We start from the raw sequence: 25,713 nt of genomic DNA, 5'->3' as shown, positions 1-25,713 counted from the left end.
TTGTTTCTCATCTCTCAGGAATCACTGTTCTTTTTTGCCTGATGATCAGTGTCTTGTAAACTTTCTTATATTTTGTCCATTTTGGGGTTGTTTCAGTCATGGGTAAATCCTGACCCTATTACTCCATCTTGGCCAGAAGTGGAAGTCTCCAGAATCATATACAATAGATATCCTGTTTCCCCAACTAGAGTATAAGCTCCTCAAAGTAAAGAATCTCATATTTCATTTTCCTTATGTTATCTTTCTAGCTCATTATCTAGTATATACAGGCTCACTAAACATTTGTTGAATAAAGAAGCATTTTTTGGTGATCATATTGTAGTATTGAGCAGGTGTCATGTGTGCTGTTGGGTCAAACCAAAAATGCCTTTCCAGTATCTGCCCCCTCATCCTTTGGTTGGGTTGATTTGAGGTTTGTGCTCTTCCTGTCAAAAGGATATCCCAAAGCCCCCTGTGGAGATTATAGTGGCCTAGTTCCCTTAAATCTTTTCTGGAACAAGGTAGCTTATAAACATACACATAGTAAAATTAGCTAGCGCCTTTCACCTCTGTAGAAATGAAATAACTAAGAGACTGCTCTGTTTCTAGTTATTGTACTTTTTTTTTTTTTTTTTTTTTGTGGTACGCAGGCCTCTCACTGTTGTGGCCTCTCCCGTTGTGGAGCACAGGCTCTGGACACGCAGGCTCGGTGGCCATGACTCACGGGCCTAGCCGCTCCACGGCATGTGGGATCTTCCCGGACCAGGGCACAAACCCGTGTCCCCTGCATCGGCAGGTGGACTCTCAACCACTGCGTCACCAGGGAAGCCCCTAGTTATTGTACATTTTATATACTTAGCAAGGATGGGACCATGACTAAGATAATTCTTAACCTTGTGGTAGCTGTAACTTGATATCAGAGCAAAAGAGATGAAGACTTGTGAAGAAAGGTCCTGGCAATAAAATTGTTAACATGGTTCATACTATCTTACTTATTTTAGAACAATAACAAGGATCTTGGCAAGATATTCCTTTTTTTTTTTTCTCCTCTTGGCACAAACACAGGTTTGGATAAATGCCATGCATTTAAGCTACCATTATATGAATTCTTATCTTGGTTTATTCTATTTCCTTAGCTGCCATTTTGTAGTTACAGAAACATTACTGAACTCTTTCAACATTCTTAGCAACCAAGAGTCATAGCCCTGTTTTTGTTTTGTTTCATTTGGGGGTGGCAAGCATATCTTTTCATACTTGTCTGAGAGATTTTTTTCTGATCTTATCATTGCTTATTTTCATATTTTGCTACACTGTAAAGAACTGTAATTTCAGTTTTTAAAAAATCCAGTTTTAGATGTTGCTTTGTTAAGGTATTTAGATAGAATGCTGTGTACTGAAGAATAGAAGTGAATAACCATTTTTTAAGACATTATGTTATTTCAAATAAATACAAATATTAAAAGTTATAAGTCAGCGCTTTTAGAACATATTTCAAGGAGAGGAAAAGTAAAATTAGATCAGTACAGGAGTACTCATCCTAATCTTTTCAGAGCTGTAATTATACAGATTAGCACTTTATCAACATGAGTAGGTAAAAATCAGAATCATGTAGGGAGCTTTTTCAAAAATATCCATGCCTAGTCAGTGTTCATTTTCTGAGTTTAGGAATCACTGATATAGGGCTTCCCTGGTGGGGCAATGCTTAAGAATCCACCTGCCAATGCACGGGACATGGGTTCAAGCCCTGGTCCAGGAAGATCCCACACGCTGCGGAGCAACTAAGCCCATGTGCCACAACTACCGAGCCTGCGCTCTAGAGCCCATGAGCCACAGCTACTGAAACCCGCACGCCTAGAGCCTGTGCTCCTCAACAAGAGAAGTCACCACAATGAGAAGCCCGCACACCGCAACGAAGAGTAGCCCCCGCTCGCCACAACTAGAGAAAGCCCGTGCGCAGCAACAAAGACCCAACTCAGCCATAAATGAATGAATGAATGAATGAATTTTAAAAAAAGAATCACTGATATAGATACTTGGAACTTTATGGTTTTCCAGTCCTCCTGGGTTGTTTGTTTTGGAAAACTCTCTGTGTGTCTCTCACGTACACATGCAAGAAATTCAAGAGAAAATAAGAATAACTAATTAACATGTGTCTATTGCGTTTACTGTATACCAGTTGCTTTATATATGTTAAATCATTTTATCAGAATGAGACTGAAATTTCTATAAAGAATAATCCATGATTTTTAAAAAAACATATCAGAAGAAAGATGATCATAATAAAATGGTGTACTGATTTTGTTAACAGATGGTTTTGGATAAAAGCAGTATCAAATTTACACATTTCCCTACCCTCTGCAAACACGCGCACGCGCGCGCACACACACACACACACACACACAATACCTATACGTCGAGTAAAAGCTGAACATTTCACTCATCCTGCAAGACATTGAGGGCACAAATCACATTAACCATTATAATGGAGATCTATTTATCAGCATCTCTTAGTAATTAAGATTTGTAACTTAAATCTAATTTATATGAGACTAATTTAAATTAACACACATGTTTAGAAATGCATTTTCTGTTAATATGGAATCAGTCAAGCAGTTTGCTAATTATGTATTTCCCAGAGAACAGCTGATTTTAACTAAGAAGCACAAGCATTGTCTGGCTGAATGCGTTTAAGGTGCAACCCACATCATAAAATTTACCCATTTAAACTGTACAGTTCAATGGTTTTTAGTACATTCACAGAGTTGTATAACTATCACCATAATCTTAAGTTTAGAACATTTTTATCATCCCGAAAGGAAACGCTGTACCTATGAATAGTTTCCATTCCTCACTCTATTCTCCAGCCCCAGAAAACCGCTAATCAACTTTCTGTCTCTAAATTTGCCTATTCTGGACATTTCAAATAAATGGAATCATACAGTATGTATTTATGACTGACTTCCTTCACTTAGCCTAGCGTTTGGGAGTTTCATCTGTGTTTTAGCCTGTTTCAGTGTTTCATTCCTTTTTATGGATGAATAATATTTCATTGTATGGAAACACACACTTTGTTTCTCCATTTATCGGTTGATGGACATTTGGATTGTTTCCACTTTTTAGCTATTATGAATAATGCTGCTGTGAACACTTGTGTACAGTTTGCTATGTATACCTACTAGTGGAATTGCTGGGTCATTTAGTAACTATTTTTTAACAATTTGAAGAACTGCCAAATTGTTTTCCAAAGTGGCTGCACGATTTTACATTCCCACCAGCAATGTATTAGGGTTCCGATTTCTCCACATCCTGGCCTACCCTTGTCTGTCGTTTTGATTATAGCCATCTTAGTAGGTGTGAAGTGATAACATACTTTGTGGTTTTGATTTGCATTTCCCTAATGACTAATGGTATTGAGCATTTTTTCATGTGCTCTTAGACATCTTATATCTTCTTTGGATAAATGTCTCTTCAAATCCTTTGCCTATTTTTAAATTGGGATGTCTTTTTATTACTGATTTTTGTCAGTTAATCAAAATATTTGATTTATTATTGATAAACACTTTTTATATAGTCTAGATATGTTTCTTATCAAATATATGATTTGAAATTTTTCTTCTCTCATTCTGTAGCTTGTCTTTTCATTTTCTTGGTGGTATCATTGTCCCACAAAATTATAGATTTTGATATAGTTCAATTTATGTATTTTTCTCTTTTGTTGTTTGTAATTTTTTTTGTTTTACAATAACCTTTTAAATTTTATTTATTTATTTATTTTGGATGCATTGGGTCTTTATTCCTGCACACAGGCTTTTTCTTTAGTTGCGGGGAGCAAGGTCTACTCTTTTCATTGCGGTGTGTGGGCTTCTCATTGCAGTGGCTTCTCTGGTTGTGGAGCGTGGGCTCTAGGTGCACAGGCTTCAGTAGTTGTGGCACACGGGCTTAGTTGCTCCATAGCATGTGGGATCTTCCTGGAGCAGAGATCGAACCTGTGTCCCCTGCACTGGCAGGCGGATTCTTTTTATTTTTTATTTATTTTTTTGGTTTTTTTTGTTGTTGTTGTTTTGGGTTTTTTTAACATCTTTATTGGAGTATAGTTGCTTTACAATGGTATGTTAGTTTCTGCTTTATAAGAAAGTGAATCAGTTATACATATACATATATTCCCATCTCTCTTCCCTCTTGCGTCTCCCTCCCTCCCACCCTCCCTATCCCACCCCTTAGGTGGTCACAAAGCACCGAGCTGATCTCCCTATGCTATGCAGCTGCTTCCCACTAGCTATCTATTTTACGTTTGGTAGTGTATATATGTCTGTGCCACTCTCTCACTTTGTCCCAGCTTACCCTTCCCCCTCCCAATATCCTCAAGTCCATTCTCCAGTAGGTCTGTGTCTTTATTCCCATCTTGCTCCTAGGTTCTTCATGACCTTTTTTTTTTTTTCTTAGATTCCATATATATGTGTTAGCATACGGTGTTTGTTTTTATCTTTCTGACTTACTTCAGTGTGTATGACAGGCTCTAGGTCCATCCTCCTCACTACAAGTAACTCAATTTTGTTTCTTTTTGTGGCTGAGTAATATTTCATTGTGTATATGTGCCACATATTCTTTATCTATTCGTCTGTTGATGGACACTTAGGTTGCTTCCATGTCCTGGCTATTGTAAATAGAGCTGGCAGGTGGATTCTTAACCACTCTGCCACCAGGGAAGTCCTGTTGTTTGTAATTTTGTTGTTATATCTAAGAAATCATTCCCTAACTCAAGGCCGTGGATATTTACTCTTAGGGTTTTTTTTTCTCAGTTATAGTTTTAGCTCTTACATTTAGGTCTGTAATTCATTTTGAATTAATATTTGTGTATGGTATGAAATATAGGGGTCCAACTTCAACTTCTTTTGCATATAGCTATCCAACTGTCCAAGCACTATTTGTTGAAAAGACAACACTTGCTCAATCGAATTGTCTTGGTATCCTTGTAGAAATTCAATTGACCATAAATATGAGTTTATTTCTGGGTTCTCAATTCTATTTCATTGATGTAAATGTCTTTCCGTGTACACCATAACACTATCTTGATTACAGTAACTTTGTATTTAGGTTTTTTAAAAAATTATTTATTTATTTTTGGCTGCGTTGGGTCTTCGTTGCTGCGTTCAGGCTTTGTCTAGTTGTGGTGAGCGGGGGCTACTCTTGGTTGCGGTGCGTGGGCTTCTCATCGTGGTGGCTTCTTTTGTTGCCGAGCATGGGCTGTAGGCGCGCAAGCTTCAGCAGTTGTGGCTTGCGGGCTCTAGAGCGCAGGCTCAGTAGTTGTGGCACATGGGCTTAGTTGCTCCACGGCACGTGGGATCTTCCCGAACCAGAGATTGAACCCGTGTCCCCTGCACTGGCAGGTGGACACTGGGTCACCAGTGAAGTCTTGTATTAAGTTTTGAAATTGGGAAGTGTGAGTCGTTCAGCTGTTCTTTTTCAAGATTGTTTGGCTATACTGGGTCTCTTGGATTTCCGCATGAATTTTAGAATCACCTTGTCACTTTCTGCAAATAGCTGAGATTTGTTTAAGGGGTTAAGTCTATAAAGAGTTTGAGGAGAACCGTACTGTATTCATAATAGAACAGTACTGTATTCATAATACTAAACTTAAGTTCTGCCTATTTTATCCTTTCTTACAAAAGTAATCTTCTTTACTTTTAATTTTCTATAACAAGATTTTATATATACGCATTGAAGTATAATTCTTACAGTGTATTCATGTTTAATCATGAAGAAATATGAAGTGATTACTTTTTGTAGTGTTAAAAACATAATACTGTATAAGCTAAATACCTCTGCAACAAAAATCTCTACATACAGAGAAATTATAAAGAGTATCAGAAGAGGTACCGAATTATTTCACAGCTGTATAAATAGAGCAAACTTCTGTGTCACAGCATTTCCATAAGCCCTTGGAAATTTTGTTTTGCTTTGTTGTTTTTTCTGATGAGATCCATTTTGTATTTGTAAGTATTAGCAAAAGTTTATGTATGGGGAAAAATTAGATAAGAATAATGCCTCGGGACTTCCCCGGTGGCGCAGTGGTTAAGACTCCACACCCCTAGTGCAGGGACCCTGGGTTCGATCTCTGGCCAGGGAACTAGATCCCACATGCATGCTGCAACTAAGAGTTTGCATGCCACAACTAAGGAGCTGGTGAGCTGCAACTAAGGAGCCTGCCTGCCGCAACTAAGACCTGGTGCAACCAAACAAATAAACATTAAAAAAAAAAAAGAAAGAAAGAACATGCTGATGGGGGATTGGAACTCCCTTCTGCAAAAAAAAAAAAAGAAAAAGAATAATGTCTCTATGGACTGTGGATGAGGATTACAAAAATAAACATTTTAGATTCTTATAGCACTTTAGATTCCATTGGTCCCTAGAATAAGACATAGGCAGCTTTTTGATAGTTTATACAGTTTTGTTTACTAAGTGAATACCATAATCCAATGTTTCTTGACGTTGGCTGCTATGCATTAGAATTCCTAGAGCGCTTTTGAAAATCCAGATGTCCCATACAGCACATCAGACCAGTTAAATCAGAATCTCTGGGGGTGGGACTTGGACATGAGAATTTATTAAAATTTTCCAGGTGAATCCATTGTGCAGCCAACATTAGCCACGGAGATAGACACCTGAAAGTGCTGGTAAGATTTTGCTCAGGAAAACGTAATTATCCTGAAATGGCAATTAAAGGCATGCCATCAGAATTGTATGCTGCTTTGTTATATCAGCCACTGTGAAAAGTATTAAGGAATTATCAGAATGTAATGATTTGGATTTGCCTTCATCTGTGAACTAATGATAAAAGGTTATCTAATAATCACCAGAACTCCAAAGTTTGGTACTAAGAAGGTCAGTTACGTTCCACCATATAGATAAGCATTTGTTTGAGTTGAAAAGTCCACTGCTAAAGAGTTAAGTTTGAAAGCCACCAGTTTATTGGAAAAATTACTGGGTTGAGAGTTTGGAACCTGTGTTCTAGTGCTAACTCTGCTGTGTAACTTTGAACCAGGGTATTTATATTATACTTTATACAATGAAGTAGTTGAGCTAGAGGTGATCACCAGATTATTTATTCAACTAATTGGATTGCCTGCTGTGAGCTAGGAAATGTAAGGATGGAACAGAACATTGAAAAGCTCACAGAGGACAGACAAACATGCAAAATGAGTAAGTGTAGCCACAGTGAAATGTTCAGGGAATTAAGGGAGCCCAGAAGTGTACTTCATCTGGTTCAGCATTGGGACAAATATGGTAGTTTTCTATTTAACAACCATTCACAAAATTCCTTCTTCCTTACTGGCAGAATCCATCTCTGAAATAGACTGAAAAGGCCAGATGCTTGCTTTTCAAGCTACCCTTGCAGGTGGGGCATGGACATGTGACCTGGTGCTGGTCAGCGAGACCAGAGAAGAAATCTATCGGACAGTTTTCCTTATAAAAGTCAGCAGTTGAGAAAGTGCCCTTCCTTCCTGCCCTGACCTTGCCGCATGAGGATGTGATACGTAGTATTACAATGGTCATCTTGAGACTAATGGCCTGAGAACAGAGGCTTCCATGCTAGTTATAGACAAAGAGAAAAACAGACCCTGGATCTTTGACGTCAACATTGAGCTGCTGAACCAACCCTTCAGCCACCTACCTGTGGAGTTATTAAGTGAGATAAAAAATACTTACTGTTGGGCTTCCCTGGTGGCGCAGTGGTTGAGAGTCCGCCTGCCGATGCAGGGGATACGGGTTCGTGCCCCGGTCCGGGAAGATCCCACATGCCGCGGAGCGGCTGGGCCCATGAGCCATGGCTGCTGAGCCTGCGCGTCCGGAGCCTGTGCTCCGCAACGGGAGAGGCCACAGCAGTGAGAGGCCTGCGTACCGCAAAAAAAAAAACCCCAAAACAAAAAAACTTATTGTTTAAACCCATGCCGCTTTGACAGTGATCTGTGAATCAGCAGTATCAGCATCACCTGGGAGGCTGGTTAGAAATACAGATTCTTAGAGCTCATGTTAGACCTGCTACATCAGAATCTGCACTTTAATAAGATCACTAGGTAGATGACATGCACATTAAAGCTTGAGAAGCACCAGTTTAAACCACTTTAAATTGGGTATTTTGTTATATGCAGTTAAAAGCATCCTTACTAATATAAATACATTGTAGACTGGCCAAGTGCCATTTTTTAAATAAGAAAATACTTGCCTAGAAAGACTTCTGATTCAGATGTAGGAAGTTGCAAGAGACCTCTTATTCTCACCAAAACAAGCAATATAAGCTACATTAATCATAGTTAAAAAAAAAATCAGAAAGCTTGAAGACACAAATCTTAGTGGCTCCAGAAAGTGGCAAGCCCTCCATAAGAGAGGTGATCCAAAAAAGAAAAAGGTGATCCATTCTGCGTTCTTTCCTGACTGAAATATAGGGAAAAGGAGGAAACTACCATAGAGAGGAGTAAGGAGAAGTCAGCCTAACTTTTAAACTTTTAATGGCTGTGTATGGGCCGGCATGGTAGATTAGAAATTAGAGAATCCCTAGAGCAGCACCGTCCACTGGAACTTTATGCCATGATGGGAATATTCAGTATCTGCGCTAACCAGTATCGTAGCTACTAGCCAAATGCGGCTAGTGTGACTGAGAAACTGAATTTTAAATTTTAACTAATTTAAACTTAAATAGTCACATACCGTATTGAACGTATCATATTGAACAGTGCAGCTCTAGAGATAGGGTGAGACTGCACTACCCTCCAGTTCTTTGCTTCAGGCCTTCATTTAGTGCGAGGGATACTACTCCAAGAACTGAGGCAGTGAAGCAGAGCTGAGAGAAAACTCCTGAGGCATAGGTTTTTAGCTCGGAAGATTGAGAGAGAGACAGGAGAGCTGCGAGAAATCCCTTTCAGGCCATCTCCCACTTCACAAAGTGTAGAGCAGACAACATAAGCATCGGGCTGAAAGATCTGCCAAGGCCCCAAAAGTGGGAAAGTGGGGGGTGGAACTGGAAAACAGAGCTCCTAGAAATCTGGCAGCCAGGACTACACATCAGGAGCAATGTGGCTACTTTACAGTTCAAAACAGTAGGCAGTGGCTGCTCAGACCTCCAGAACCTCACCAGAGTTCTAATCCTAGGCCTTGCTGAAGATTAAGTCCTGATCCTGTCCTCAAAATGTTTGAAGCCAAAAAAAAAAAAAAAATGTTTGAAGCCAGTGAGGAAATGAATCAAACTAACATTGCAACAAAAAGCCCAGATTCAGCTCAACTGTAGAGCATGTTACTTCAGCACTGACCTGAGTGGCACATTCCTTTCTAGGAATAAATGTCGTTTGCTTTAGTCTCTGCTATACTTTTATACAAAAATGCCCAATACGAAGTCAGAGATCTTAAAACAAATGTGGCCTATAGTCAAGAAAAGTAAACAGTCAATAGAAGACCAGAGATGACCCAAGTATTGGTGTTATCAGTCAGGAACTTTATAATAAAAATCTCAGAAAATCTGGTGGACAAGGCATGTGTGAAGAGATGAAGAATTTTGGCAGAGAGATGGAAGCTAATTTTTTTTAACAAGAACCAAGTGGAAATAATAAAAAAAGAAATATAATATCAGAAATTAAATCTTTTAGATGGGCTTAGCTGAAAATACCGGACCAGCTTTGGTCAGATTCCTGGGAGCAATCTGTATTGTGGAAGGATTTCTTATGAGTTACACTGATTGATATTTACCTTGAACAAGAATTGTACAACATTCACTACACTGATTATTAAGCCCACAAATATTTCTTTTGTTAGAACACTACATAGATTCATCAGGTCACATATTCTCACACATTTTCCTGGTAATTTTCTGATAGAAAAGAAAATAATTGGAGGTTGTGTGAATCCACACATAGGCCTCCCTAGATCACTTAGTTAGGATTTTCACCTGTCTCAGGGGGGAAACCAGAGTCAATCTTGGTAACAGTCCCACCACGTGTAAGTACCTCTTGTTTGGTTGGCTTGTGCTGCAGCTATATCATCATTTTCCATTCCCTTCATGTTTTCAGTTTTGCATTGAACATATGGTAATAAAATATGATTTTCACATAATAAATACTGTAGGTTTCTAGAATAACTAGTTCCTTAACAGGTAACCTTGTTAGTGTCATAGAGGCTTAGAAGAACAGTGACAGAAAGGTTCAGACTACCACTCAGGACATACAGGAATTTCTTTGCAATTAGAACTTGAATTTCTGGAATTAGAATTGCCTCTGCCATCCCCCAAGGGACTGTAGCAGTTCCTTGCTTAAGAATAAGAAAATGAAATCTGTTTTTTCCTTAATTTATAGATTTTTTTTGTTCATTTATTTTTTGATTTAGTATTTGTAGAATAACTCATAATTACTCCAAAAAGAGCCTATTTTTACTTTCACAAATGGGAAAATTTCTCGGTTCATTTCTTTCTCTTGTTCCAACTTATATGGCCAAAGTGTTGTCTTAGAAACTTATAAATACATACCGAAGATGAAACAAAATTATTGTAGATGTTAATCTTGACCTTTTACTTCAGCTTCAGCTGCACATACTTCTAATAATTTTTGTAAGAATAAAATGGTGAGTTACTAGCAGTAGTAATGAAACTAACAAACTGCTTTATTTTACAGGGAAAATATTTATCCCTAAGCAGAAACCTGTACAGACTTTTACAGAAGAAAAAGTATCTCTTGATCCAGAACTAGAAGAAGCTTTGACAAGTGCTTCTGATACAGAATTGTGTGATCTCGCAGGTATCTCCTAAAAAATTAATTTGTGAATGGTGTAGAGGGGAGGAAAATACCAGCACACGCCTTATACGCACTATACAAATGCTTGCTTTGCCCAGCAGAGCGCTGTTGAATAAGTAACTGTACATTTGGCTTTGTTTTTTACACTATAAATCTGACATAAAGGATTTAGTTTCTTTAAATTCTCTTAATGGTGAAATTTTTATATTAATGGAATTTATTGATTATTGGATGTCTTTTCCCATGTTGCCATCTTTGAAAGTCTTTATAAAAATCTTTCATCAGCTGGTGCTCAGCTAGAAGCTGTCTCCAGGGTCTACTGCTATCCCATTTTATTAGAAGACCCAGAAACGGGTAACTGGAAATTAGATAAAATAGTCAGTCCTGAGCTATACTCACCACTTTCCCAACTTTTCTGAAGATATATGGAACATTCCAAACCTCCCTGTGCTTTTCATCATTACCAGTTTCTTATCTGGACCAGTATCTGCCCCCAGCTGCCTCCACCCACACCCATTTTTCTAGATAGAAAAATATGACACATGGGGAGAGGTTAGTACCAAATAACTTTAAGAACTAACATGTTTGAAAGGAGCAATGATGGTTCTTTGGGAAGGACCCAGGGAAGGGACAGTCAAGGTGTGGTACCACAGCTAGAGCAGGTATCTTATTCCTTGGGGCGGGCTGAGGGCTAATGGATTTATAAATGGTACATTTATCAGAGTGGAATGGGCCAGAGGCATACTGTAGCTTCTGCCTTATTTGTGCAAAAGGCCATCAAAAACCAAATCTATTTCTCCTCCTACGTGTCATTTTTGAGGGATGCTACTTTAATCTTAAATATGAGAATTCAGCAATACTTTTAGTATTCTACTCTTAACTAAAATACAAATGTAAATTAATATGAGAGTTAACGTTAAGTTGAAAAATCTGCCTTTTATCGCATTATGTTTGGAGAAACCCTCTGAGGATGAACAGCAACAATAGATCATTTCCATTTTCTCTCTTGGCCACCAGATGGAGCTAAGCATAGACTTAGGTTTAGGGTTAAGCTGGCTCCAGCCGTGTCTAAATTCAGAAATGTGGGGAGAAATTACAAGGGTATTGATAAGAAAGAGATTGTAGGTGGTTTTTAATCATGTTTTCTCTCTTTTTTTTTAAGCTATGAAATGTGTATTTAATTGAGTAGGAAAAAGCCCAGCGAGTGTTAAAATCGTTGATAGAAATTTGGGGGCATAAAATTAATTCTTTATGTTTAAAATTGATGGACATAAAAAAATAATTTTCTTTTTCTATATTTATAGCTATTCTTGGGATGCACAATTTGATAACGAATACACAGTTCTGCAATATAGTGGGAAGTAGTAATGGTGTCGACCAAGAACATTTTTCAAGTGAGTAATTATAATGCTTTGTGAATTCCAATCCTTTGTTAATTATGTTTTGTTTTCTCCATGTAATAGCTTCAGTATTTGCATACGAAATGTTATGCATATGTACTTGAAACCTAAGATTCCAGTTAGATGGTATTGACCTAGAAAACCATTGAGAATAGAATATTAAATATTTTATGCTTAATGTGTCAGCAAATGTAATAGGAACTACTCTCACCTCACTAAATAATACTAATGGTAAACGCTATAAAAACTAGTCAAACTTGGCTTTTACTGATGTTTTGTTTTCAGTGTTCCTGATTTTCAAGAAACCCCCAACAGTGCTGGCAAAGAAAGTATATTATAAAATCAGATTCAGGGGAAAGCAAAGAACTATTCAGCCCCTAAACCTTTTAGTCTGACGCAAAGTATTAAATAACATAAAGCAAAGCTTTTAAAAAAATTTATTTATAAGACATCTTAAAATCACCAAAGTTGGGCTTCCCTGGTGGCGCAGTGGTTGAGAGTCCGCCTGCCAATGCAGGGGACACGGGTTCGTGCCCCGGTCCGGGAAGATCCCATGTGCCGTGGAGCGGCTGGGCCCGTGAGCCATGGCCGCTGAGCCTGCGCATCCGGAGCCTGTTTCTCCGCAACGGGAGAAGCCGCAACAGTGAGAAGCCCATGAACCGCAAAAAAAAAAAAAAATCACCAAAGTCATGCCTATTTTGTAATAAATTTAAACGAGACCTGAGGACACAAGGTAAGCAGTAGAAGTGTCTCTATTCACAGCCGTCATGCCTCCTACTCCCCGTACCCTACCTCCGCCCCCTCCCTAACTGTTAACAATTGGGAATATATCCTTCCAGACTTTGTATTATGCTTATATAAACTTACATATGTATACGTGCTATACACGAATTGTCTTTTCTTTTCTTACAAAATTGGGATCATACTAGAAATATTTCTTGTCCCTGAATTTTTCAATAATAATACTGTTGGCTGATTTTTTTGAATGCTTACCATGGGCCATGTTCTTCTGTGCACAGCTCTTGAATGTAAATTGTTCTCAATCCTCACAACAGTTCTACGAAACAAGTATTATTATTATCTTTAATATATGCCTTTGAAGGAGCTGAGGTTTTAAAATGATTAAGTAACTAGCTTCAATATCCCACGAAATCGGTGTTGAGGATTTTAATCCATGCTATATAGGATATCACTTAGCAATATATCACATTTCCTAGTTAGTACATACAGACTTACCTCATTCAAACATCTGTATAACATTCCATTTTATGAATGTTCTATAATTGGCCATTCCCCTATTTTTTTACTTTCTATTGTAGAAATGTTCAAGCATACATTATAGAAGAGGGAATAATATATCCATCGTCCAGCTTCAGCTGTTTTTCACATTATGCCAGCTGGGTTTCATCCACCGTCTGCCTCCCTCCCACCCCTTCTGCTCTTTCCCCTGGAATATTTTAAAGCAAATCCTGTTTGTTTGTATTACTTCACCCATAAATATTTCCATATGTGTCTCTCACAAAGGCTTTTCTTGTAACATAACCACAATGCCATTATCAAACTTAAAGATTACCATCAATTCCTTCATATCATCTAATACCCAGTCCATGTTCAGATTTCCCATTTTCTCTCAAAAACGTCATTTCACAGCTGGTTTGTTCAAATCAGGATCAAGATAAGGGTCACATTTTGCATTTGGTTGTTGTTTGGTTTAAGTTCCTCTTAATTTCTTAACAGTTCTCCTCCTCAGCTTCTTTCCCACTTTCTTCATGGCATTTAGCCCTTGAAGAAACTGTGTTGTCATGTAGAATCTTCCACATTCTGGATTTGGCTGATTGCAACCTTGTGGTATCATTTTACTTGTTTCTCTCTACCTCCTGTGTTTCTGTAAACTGTTGTTTTCTAGAAGCTTGATCAAATTCAGGTGCAGTTTTTAATTTTTTTTGGCAAGAATGCTTCCTGGGTAATGATTGAATCACATTAGGAAGTATATCAAGTCTGGTCCTTCCTCTTTGGGGAATGTGTTAAGATTGATCAGTGGACTCAAATTTTGGCAACCTGATCCATCCAATTAAAGTTCCCCATGAACCTTTCTTAATGGTTTCCACATCCTGTTGACTGGATCCATTATTTCATTATAGAGCAAGGCTCTTTATACGCATTCTGCAGAGAACAAAAGGAATTTTTTGGTTGTAGAAAATTTAGAATTGAGGAAGAGCTCATTGAATTTTCCATTCAGTGAGGAAGATTTTCTCCAGTCCCCTTGATCTACCATGTTGAAGAAGACTGCCTTGCTGATCTTTCAACTGTCCTCAGGAAATTAATTTTCAGACTTTTGTCTGAGCTGATCTCTTCAGGATGCTGTGTGTAGGAGGGTGTCTGTGTGTGTGTGTGTGATATTTGAAAAGAACAAGGTACTCTTAGAGGGAATTTATTGGATGAGTAAGCAATATACTTTGTCTTAAGGTGAGTTTTGCTCCTAAAAGCTAGAGGAGGGCAGCAGGGAATAACTAAGCCAGACTCACTGTGACCCTGTCAGTCTTTCCATGTCACTTGCTCTTAATGTTGTGGTCATTCTCATCTTTAAGAATCTGATGCTCTAGGTGTTCTCCCCAGAAAATATATCCATAAAAGTTTATCTGTTATAGGTGTTCATGGACCTCCACACATACCTCAGAGCGCATTTACATCTCACTAGAGGGTTCAAGGCTTCTGGGTCCTCTTTCAGTTTTGAATAGCTGTATTCTGGCCATGTGTGTGGGTATAAATGGTGAAGGATTGGGCTGTAGGATGAAGGAGGGCAGGGAATTCCTGTCTCAGTAGTTCTTCTATGCACCATTACCTTTCTCTGTCTCCCCATTCCCTGTTTCTACTCTTCTTCCTGATAAGAGTCCTCTGCCCTTTCCCATTGCATAGTCCTCCCCACAGGAGGAACAGGCAGTGTGTCCTTCTGTCAACTCACTCTTTGTGGAGGCTGTGTTTGTTCATGTCTCTGATTCTTACTGCCTTTGAATTAATTACTAGTCAAACCTCAGAGAAACTGATGAGTTGTTAGATTTTGTCATATGAGAACTTTATCTTGAACATTGCTAAAAATAAATGGGATCACCTTGTGTCATCAACTATATTTTCATGGTAAAGATATCTTGTAATACACCGAGGCAAGAGGCAGTGAAAATACTCATTTTTGAAGGCTGATACACTGCAAACAAATTAAATGAATTATGTTTGGTATTTATATTCGGTAAAATTTTATTTCAGTGCTTTATGTGGGAGCACATAAAGGATCTTTTAGAAATTTGGGGAGGGCTTCCCTGGTGGCGCAGTTGTTGAGAGTCCACCTGCCGATGCAGGGGACGTGGGTTCGTGCCCCGGTCTGGGAAGATCCCACATGCCACGGAGCGGCTGGGCCCGTGAGCCATGGCCGCTGAGCCTGTGCGTCCGGAGCCTGTGCTCCGCAACGGGAGAGGCCACAAGAGTGAGAGGCCCGCGTACCGCAAAAAAAAAAAAAAAAGAAATTTGGGGAAAGAAATTTATAAATTTGTTCTACTGAATATGTTTGTGTATGTGTGCTGTGTGTTTCCAAGTTAATATATGCATTCACTGTAATAGTATCAACCAGTTACACTCTTACTCTTTTCATTTGTTGCTACAGATGTGGTAAAAGGTGAAAAGATTCTTCCAGTATTTGATGAGCCCCCAAATCCAACCAATGTTGAAGAGAGTTTACAGAGAATTAAAGAAAATGATGTTCGTCTTGTTGAAGTTAATTTGAATAACATAAAGGTAGGTGTGATAAGCAAACAAAAAGTTGTTTTGAATTGCTTTGAGTCAGTTGGATCTAGGATGAGAGCTGGGCAGTTTTGATATAGTCTAATCCTTTCTACTTAATAGTAAAGTTTTTACTTCTAGTAGTATACTAACATAGATTCCTTCGATTTTAGAGGTTAAAGTATTATAGTATTTTTCTGATTTACTTTTTAAAGGCTATCACATAGATATATAAACTCTACAGACTGTCAGAGTATACCTCTCGGGCTTCCAAAGTACTGCCCACTTTTAGGAGCATTTTAGCCTTTCAGGTTTTGCTTTTTTAATCAGCTCTCTTGAGCTATAAGGTATATATAGTGAAATTCTCCCTTTCTAGTGTGCAGTTCTATGAGTTAAAGCAAATGGATACAGTTGTACAACTACCACCACAGTCAGATGTAGAACATGTCACAACCCTGTGTCATCATTCCCTGCCACCAGCTCTAGCACCTGACAACCAGGGATCTGTTTCCTTTCCCTATCGTTCTGCCTTCTCCAGAATTTCATATAGATGGAACTATATAGTGTGTAGCCATTGAGTCTGGTTTCTTTCACTTCGCACAGTACATTTGAGACTTGTCCATGCTGTTGTGTGTCTCAGTGGTTTGCTCCTTTGTGTTGTAGAGCAGCATTCCTTTGTCTGGATGTGCTGCAGTTTGTGTGTCCGTTCACCAGTTGATAGACATATGAGTTGCTTCCAGTTTGGGATGATTATAAATAAAGCCACTATACACATTCACATACAGGTTTTTGTGTGAATGTATGTTTTCATTTCTCTTGAGTAAACACCTAGAATTGGGCTTTGTGGGATCTCAGTGGGATTTTTAAAATGCAACTCTTCCTTGGAGTAAAGAAAGAAGAAATGAGTTAGGAGGGCACAGGGATAATTAATTACCAAAGAGTAAACTCAGATGATCTCAACGTATTAGCCATTGTATAATAGCTTCATTACAGATTCCTCATTTTAAATCTTAATATATCTGAATTGGAGGAAGGGAGAACATGTGGAAATTACAAGAACCTAGGGAATAAGACCTCTGTGCTCTTTTTGTGGGTGTTCCTTCCTGTGAGTGGAGGGGGAAAAGCCTTGGGGAAAGCTAATATCCCTAGTTGATCACTAGTCTTATTTTTTAAAAAAATTCAGTTCGATTCAGTGTATGTCTGTCTCTAAATCAATAGTAACAATCTGAAAATAGGCAGGCTACAGGAAATTGAAGTCTTGGTACCAAGGGGAAAGATCAGTGTCTCCTAAAACTATCTCTTTCCTCATTTCAAGAAATGTAGAGTTAATCTCTCTTAATACCTTGCAGCTTGAGTGACTGAAAACAGTATGTCATCTGCCTCAGGAATCATCATAAGTAGATTCCCACATCTTTCTCTTTGTAGAAAAGTGGATCCACTTTGAGTACTCAAGGGCTGACTTCTCATAATACAAATAATTAAAAAGAATTTCTTTAACCTCAAAGCTAGAGAAACAGTGATGTATGCTCTGCTCTATGCCAACAGTTTGTACCATAATAGAGAAATCAAAGAAGTAAGAAGGAGGCTGAGTTGTTTTCAGTTGTAGACCAGCAGTTGTATGTTACATAATTTCTGAATACATTTTAATGCAAAAAAGAAAGTACAGATGTATTTGATTAATGGACTGAATTTCCTGAAACCTAAAATGTAATAATGTTTCACATTTTTCTTTGTCTTTCAAGAATATCCCAATTCCAACCCTAAAAGATTTTGCAAAGGCTTTGGAAACCAACACACATGTGAAATATTTCAGTCTTGCAGCCACCCGAAGCAATGACCCCGTTGCTGTTGTAAGTAAGCTAACTACTAATAATATCGAAATTATGGCTGTGTAATACCAGGGCATGTTACAAAGGTGCTTAAACTGATTTTATGAACAAGATTTACTCTCTTTTAATACAACTATACTTCAATAAAAAATAAATTTAAAAACTAAAATAATTTTTTAATGTAGTTTCAAAACTGTGTTTTAAGATCAACTGTTAGTAACCATGATGTGCAACAATCAATAAAAGCAAATATCCGTAAAAAAAAAAAAATTTACTCTTTTTCAATTGATGTTTACTATTAGGCAATACGTTATTTACTACCATTTTATGTTTACTTTTTTCGGTATTTCCTTTCTATGAAATTTTTTAAACATAAATGGAGTCATGCAGTGTAGGCTGTTCTGCAACTTAATTTTTCACTTAACCGTGTATCTCAGAGATCTTTTCATATCAACATATAAAGTTATACATCATTCTTTTAACACCTGCAGAGGGTTCCATTTATGGATGTATAGTGTTGAATTTTTTATCAAATGCTTTTTCTGTGTCTGTTGAGGTGATCATGTGGTTTTATTCATGTGGTCCTTTATTCAGTTAATATGGTATATTACATTGGTTAATTGTTTTAATAATTATTTTATTATTTATTTATTTATTTTTGGGGGGCTGCATTGGGTCTTTGTTGCTGTGCATGGGCTTTCTCTAGTTGTGGCGAGCGGGGGCTACTCTTCAGTGCGGTGCGCAGGCTTCTACTGCAGTGGCTTCTCTTGTTGTGGAGCATGGGCTCTAGGCACGTGGGCTCAGTAGTTGCGGCTCGCGGGCTCTAGAATGCAGGCTCAGTAGTTGTGGCGCACGGGCTTAGTTGCTCTGCGGCATGTGGAATCTTCCTGGACCAGGGATCGAACCTGTGTCCCCTGCATTGGCAGGCGTTGTCTTAACCACTGCACCACCAGGGAAGTCCCACATTGATTAACTTTGTTTGTTTGTTTTGTTTTTGTGGTACACGGGCCTCTCACTGTTGTGGCCTCTCCTGCTGTGGAGCACAGGCTCCGGACGCGCAGGCTCAGCGGCCATGGCTCACGGGCCCAGCCGCTCCGCGGCATGTGGGATCTTCCCGGACCGGGGCACGAACCCGTGTCCCCTGCATCGGCAGGCGGACTCTCAACCGCTGTGCCACCAGGGAAGCCCCTGATTAATTTTTATATGTTAAATCAACGTTGCATTTCTGGGGTAAATCCCACTTGATCAGGGTATAAACCCTTTTCTTCTTGGCTTTGAGGATAGCACTCCCTTTGATTCTCCTCCTACCTCTCTGGTCCCTACACTGGTTCCTCCTCATCTCCCCAACATCTAAACATCTAAATGGCTCAGAGCTCAGTTCTAGTCCTTCTTCTTTTCTCTATCTGCACTCACTTTCTGGGTGATCTCATTCTGTTTCATTGCTATATATTATCTATGCATGCTGATGACTCCCAATATTATTATCTCCAGTTCACACCTCTCCCCTCAACTCCAAACCCATGTCCAGCTGCTGCTTAACAGCTTTACTTGTATATCTAACAGACGTCTCAAACCCAAGTCCCAAACCAAACTCCTGACTTCTGTCCCATACCTGCCTCTCTCACACTCTTTCCTATCTCACTAAATGGCAACTTCATTCTTTCATTTGCTCAAGTCAAAAAAATAAAATAATAATAATGGAGTGATCCTTGACTTCCCTTTCTCACAACTTTCAATGTATATCCAGCTGTGTCTTCAAATATTTCCTGTATATCCAACCACGTCTCACTATTTTCACAGCTACCACCCTGGTCCAAGCCACTGACTTCTCTCACCTGGATTATCCTAATTGAGCTGCCTGCTTCATCTCTATACACAGCATCAGAAGTGACTCTTAAAACTTAAATGTTCTCATTCCTGTACTCAGAACCCTCCAGCAGTTCTCTGTCTCACTAAGTAAAAATCAGAATCTTTCAGTGGCCTAATGAGGCCTTACTGAGGCCTCATGAGGGGAGTAGACCTCATCTCCCCTCTTGCTGTTTCTTTCATTCTGCTCCAGCCATACAGCCTCCTTGCTTTCCCTCAAACATGCCGTGCATGCTCCCAACTGAGAGCCTTTACGCTTGTTCCTCCTGCCTAGAACTTCCTCCCTGAAGATATTCCACGTAATTTTACTTCATCACTTAAATTATTTCAGTCCTTGCTCAGATGTCACCTTCCAGGTGAGGCCTTTCCTGACCCCCGTATATAAATCAGCAACCCCACTCCTACCCCCAGCACTCCCCATCCACCCTGCTATGCCTTTTTTTCCTCCTCTATAGCCCTTTTTACCATCTGACATTACATTTTGCTTACTTACTATGTGGGCCCCCCACTAAAATGTAAGTTCCATTAGGTAGAGACTTGTATGTTTTATTTCTGAATTTACAGAACAGTACTTATCAAAAATAGGCCATTGTAATATTTTAATAAATGTGTGTACAGATGGATGGATAAGGGATTTGCTCCAAGTCACATAGCCAGTTGTTGCTATTAGAATGTTCAAGTGTGTAGATATCTGTCCCCAGTTCTTTCTAGTATCACTGCGCAGTATTGCCTTTTCTTTAACTTGACTTTAATTTTAAGCTTGATCTTACCCATATTCTCTGGAGTTTGGCCTTTCTTTTGACGCCTCTGCAGGGCTTTGTAAATAAACTCACACTCCTCTTCTTCCTCCTCCCCCCTCCCTTCTCTTTCACCTCTGCTCACTTACAGGCTTTGTTAATTAATCAGTATAGCACTTATTAAGCACTGGGTCAAATGCCTGGCACTGCCATATCCTGTGAGAAATGTAACGGAAGCAGATGGAAAACATACCGTTCTTTGAATATTTAGTTAGCCCCTTCTCCATAGTTTTTGTGCTCTCTCAGTTCCAGTCATCTGTGATCTTTTCTGGCCTTCTGCCTTAGGCAGTCCTTTTGGTCCCTGCCTTGGAAATTAGTCCATAATTTACCCTCATTTGGGCTTCACAGTAACCCAGCTGCAGCAGGACGCAAGTAAGAAAAGATGTTCCAAAGAGAAATTGATGGGACTTCCCTGGCAGTCCAGCAGTTAAGACTCTGCGCTCCCACTGCAGGGGGGTGTGGGTTTGATCCCTGGTCAGGGAACTACGATCCTGAATGCTGTGCAGTGCCAGCAAAGGGAAATAAAAAGGCAAAGAGACATTGATGAAGTTACTCCTACACAGAGACTCAGAGAAAGTATGAGAGACGCAGGAGAAAGAAGCATGAGGTGGAAGTAGGAATGAACAGCAGTAGAGAATGTTACCGATGGGGAATTACACATGACAAAAAAAAAAATCTAAAGTCTGTGACCAAGTGCATGTGAAAATAGATACATGGGAGACCTGTGAGGTGTAGTGTGTCAAGCTAAAACAATCTAATAAGAAACATTAAAGCAGTTGTATTGATTTGTGTATTTGTTTCAGGCTTGTTCAGTGTTTATTTACTATGTGCTGTCAAACTGTAATCTCCAAATATTTTCTTTAATTTCCAGGCTTTTGCAGAGATGCTAAGAGTGAACAAAAATTTGAAGAGCTTAAATATGGAGTCCAACTTTATTACAGGAGCTGGGATTCTAGAACTGATTGATGCTTTGAGAGATAATGAAACCCTGGCTGAGCTGAAAATCGACAATCAGGTCGGTGATGTACAGCAGCAGCTTTGAGGAAACTACAGCTCACACTCTGTGCAGGGCTTGGGGACTCAGGAGGTGGGTGGGAGGAGGGCTTTCAGGGAACCCTTCGGAAGGTGGTCCTGAAAAGGGATGAGAGAACATTTGGGGCATCCAGAATATTAACTTAATGTATAGAAAGGTATACAAGCAACTCTCCCTGGTTGGTCTTAAGAGAATTTAGATGGCTGGCTGTTTTGAACTGGAATAATTCTTACAGGTAACAGTCCATCCTCAAATTTTTCAGCTCTTCAGTGGCAAGATCCACATAATAGAATTTTTGCATCTGTAGCATGTCAGTCCCAGGCACAGTAGGTGACCAGAACAGGCTCAGTGAAAAGCAGAAAACTCCAGTACCCAGGTTACCCAGAGACACATACTCCTACGCAGCCACATTCAGTGCTGACACTGTAAGATAATGCTGGGTCACCCATGCCAGACGCACTTTTCTTTAAAGAAGCAGAGAAATATACATGTTAGAGGTGTTTCCATACAGAGTGGTAATGAACTAAAAATAAAACAACATTACACATTTGACTAAAACACTTCAGTCTATTTTATTTGAAAAATAACTTATTTTAAAAAAATATGTGGTAAATGACTCCCTTAATCCTTCAAAGTAAGTAAATTTTGTAGATTATGAAGGTAGAAAGAAGAGTTATATCTTAAAATTTAACCAGAATGCTATTTAATCAATGTTTCCAATTTTTTTATTGAGATATAATTCACTTACCATAAAATTTACTCTTTTAAAGTATACAATTAAATGCTTTTTAGTATATTCATAGAGTTGTGCAACCATCACCACTGTCTAACTCCAGAACATCTTCATCGCCCCAAAAAGAAACTCCACACCCATCAGCAGTCACTTCCTAGTCGCCCTTCCCACCAACCCCTGGCAACCACGAATCTACTTTCTGTCTCTGTGCACTTGCCTATTTTGGACAGTTCATATCAATGGAGTTATGTAATATGTGACCTTTTGTGTCTTCCTTCTTTCACTTAGCAAAATGTTAAGGAGGTTTATTCATGTTGTGGCATATATCAGTACCTGTTCCTTTTTATGGCTGAATAATCTATTATACTTGGGTTGTTTCCACTTTTTGAATTGTACAGATATGCTGCTGTGAACATTCATGTACAGATTCTTATATGAATATATGTTTTCACTTCTCATGGGTATATACCTAGGAGTGGAAATGCTGAGTCATATGGTAACTCTGTGTTTAACCTTTTGAGAAATAGCCGAATTGTTTTCCATAACAGTTGTACCATTTTACATTCCTGCCAGCATGCCTAAAGCTCCCAGTTTTTCCATATCCTTGCCAACACTTACTATCGTCTGTCTTTTTTTTTTTTTTTTTTTGCGGTACGCGGGCCTCTCACTGTTGTGGCCTCTCCCGTTGCGGAGCACAGGCTCCGGACGCACAGGCTCAGCAGCCATGGCTCAAGGGCCCAGCCGCTCCGTGGCATGTGGGATCCTCCTGGACCGGGGCACGAACCCGTGTCCCCTGCATCGGCAGGCGGACTCTCAACCACTGCACCACCAGGGAAGCCCCTATTGTCTGTCTTTTTGATTATAGTCATCCTAGTGGGTATGAAGTGGTTTCTCACTGTAATAATCCACATTTTTTTGATGTCTGTATGATCATACACTAAACTTACATTTTTGTTTCTCTTATGTATGGTGTAAGACTTGGGAAAACTTTTAAGGAATCAGCATGTACCTGAAAAAGTATTTTGATGTAGCTCATTAATACTATTCTTTATTTTCAATTATTCCAGAGGCAGCAGTTGGGGACGGCTGTAGAATTGGAAATGGCCAAGATGCTTGAGGAAAATACCAATATCCTTAAATTTGGGTATCAGTTTACGCAGCAGGGACCCCGAACCAGGGCAGCTAATGCTATAACAAAAAATAATGACTTAGGTAAGACATATTCGGTGTGAAACTGAATTTCTGAATTGTATCATTAAGCTAATGTATTGGAGAGACTTTTTTTAAAATACATTTTTACACAGGAAGATTATTTGGCTTTTGTTTCTAAAATCCACACAGTCCTTTATAATACTCACTGAATTATAGTTCAGTTTAAATGAGGTTGTAGTGATTATAGGTTAGTGGGTGACAACCTATTTCAGAGCTTTTAGTGAAATAGTTTTCTACAACAAACATTATAAAAAATGCTTCCCTAAAAAATATTTTGTTCTCAATTACAAGTCACCTCTTGGAGTTAGTAAAACAAAGATTTCAATGTTATAGCAAAGTTTTGCCCTTTTGATCAAAGGCCTAGATAGAAATTCAGTTTTATATGGTAAAATATAAAACAATTATAGTTTTTTAAAAAAAATTATTTATTATCCATTTGGTTGCTTCAGGTCTCAGTTGCAGCAGGAGGGCTCCTTAGCTGCGGCTTGCTGGCCTCCCAGCTCCCAGTTGCAGCACGAGGGCTCCTTGGTTGAGGCAAGCGGGCTCCTCAGTTGCGGCTTGTGGGCTCCCCAGCTGCAGCTCACTGGTTCCTTGGTTGTGGCATGCGAACTCCTAGCTGCAGCATGCATGTGGGATCCACTTCCCAGACCAGTGATTGAACCCGGGCCCCCTGCATTGGGAGCGTGGAGTCCCAAGCACTGCGCCACCAGGGAAGTCCCTAAAATAGTTTTAACCTGAGTTTTAAGTTTGGTGTTTGTCATTGAAATACTTTAAAAAATGCATTTAGACAAGAATTAAAATAATACTTCTTAAAGCGAGTCACATTTCACCGTTATGCAGTTCTTTTAGGCTTTGGCCATATTTGAGTTTGCAGTGTTTTAAAGATTTCTGGAGCAGAACTACAGCCTCATTCCTTTAATCCAGATCACTGTGAAAAGTATTAGTTCAAACCCTTTCTGTCCTTTGATGACTGTAGTTTCCCATGGAAGATTTTAGTGTCTTGCTTTTTAAAAGAGAAATTTGGTGTGTTTTGGTGTATTGTTGATTTTGGATGTAGTTTGCAAGGTCATGCTAATATTTTAGTGTTGCTTCATTCGTTGGCTTCTATTTTCTTTCCTTCAGGAATTTAATTTTGCTTTTTAGAGCAGTGTTTCTCAAGTCTAACTGAACTTCATAAATAGAGAACCTTAAGAACGTATACATTGTTGGCTCTAAAAAGTTAGTTTTTTACTTACTAGGTTATACTTCATTGTAATAGCCTATTTTCAAAGACTTTAAGCTTTTGGAGGTCAGGGGCCATGTGTATCTGGTGAATTCACAACTTTCTTTAAAACCATGTGTGACAATAGTAGGTACTTAATATTTATTAAGTAAAAAAAAGTAGTAGAATTTGAATCCTGGTTAAAGTTGAAATTTCTGGTAACTAAGCAGCTATGAACTTAAGCCAGAAGTGTCTCCATTCTTCCTTTCCTCAGAAACCACCTTAGCTGTCCCAGGATCCCACTGACGTATTTGTAGCCCTAGCCATGTCTGTCAGCTGTGCCCCTCCCCGAGGAGGCGGTGCTGGCGAGCAGCAGAGTGAGAGTCTGCACGTGCACATCCCTGCATGTGAAAGGGACGCCAGCCTTTCGGGGCCTCAGCAGTTGTGCTCTTCTGTGAGCCTGTTATGGCAGGTGCTTTGCCCAGATCTTTCTAAGAAAAGAGGGCCTAATGTTAGAGCAAGGAAGATTTTGGCAGATGGAAGGTGAGGGGAGCAGATGAAAACAGTTCCTCGGCTGCTTTATGTCAACACTGAGCAGTCGAGGAGCTGCTGTGCATAGGCGTGTGTAATAGAGGATGAGGAGGCCGTGCAGAAGAAGGTGCAGTCTGACACGAAGCAGAGGTGAGAAACGGCACACAGCTGTGTGCTGGCAGCTCTCTAGACAAGCTGCCTGCCCTCCCCATGCTGTTCACTCTGATCCAAACCAGATCTTCAGACATGGGTCTTAGGCATGAAATGAGAATAAGGACATTCCTGGAGTGAGGAATTGCATGAATAAAAGCTCAGATTTGGGAGTAAGCAAGTTATTTATATGCTGAAGACAGCCTGCAGATTTTGAGAAGTGACTCTCGTAACAGGATGCAGGATCCAGAATAAACTTTCAACAAGCACTTGCTATTTGAAGCTAACAGAATAAAAAAAATTATTTCAGCGGATTAAGAGGGAATGCTGATAGGCGGCACTAAAATTACGTGGTAAGGAACTTAGCTTCCTTTGGACTTTATGTGGAGGCATTTGAGAGCCATTGTAAGCCACTGAGTGCATGATTAAAATGATA

General features: G+C 39.3%; 1 protein-coding gene across 1 annotated transcript in view; it reads left to right on the top strand.

Annotated features, from left to right (window-relative positions):
- The window catches only part of TMOD3 (tropomodulin 3), an 84,888-nt gene that overhangs the window by 53,402 nt on the left and 5,773 nt on the right, over positions 1 to 25,713 (top strand). Inside the window, exons 4-9 of the mRNA XM_079913750.1 lie at positions 10,635 to 10,757; positions 12,059 to 12,148; positions 15,810 to 15,940; positions 17,668 to 17,775; positions 21,289 to 21,432; positions 23,251 to 23,395. Of these exons, the coding sequence (XP_079769876.1) occupies positions 10,635 to 10,757; positions 12,059 to 12,148; positions 15,810 to 15,940; positions 17,668 to 17,775; positions 21,289 to 21,432; positions 23,251 to 23,395 (741 nt within the window). The remainder of the gene's footprint in view (positions 1 to 10,634; positions 10,758 to 12,058; positions 12,149 to 15,809; positions 15,941 to 17,667; positions 17,776 to 21,288; positions 21,433 to 23,250; positions 23,396 to 25,713) is intronic.

Source organism: Stenella coeruleoalba (assembly GCF_951394435.1).
Source record: "Stenella coeruleoalba genome assembly, chromosome: 2".
NCBI lineage: Eukaryota > Metazoa > Chordata > Mammalia > Artiodactyla > Delphinidae > Stenella > Stenella coeruleoalba.
This window is presented reverse-complemented; position numbering and strand designations above follow the sequence as displayed.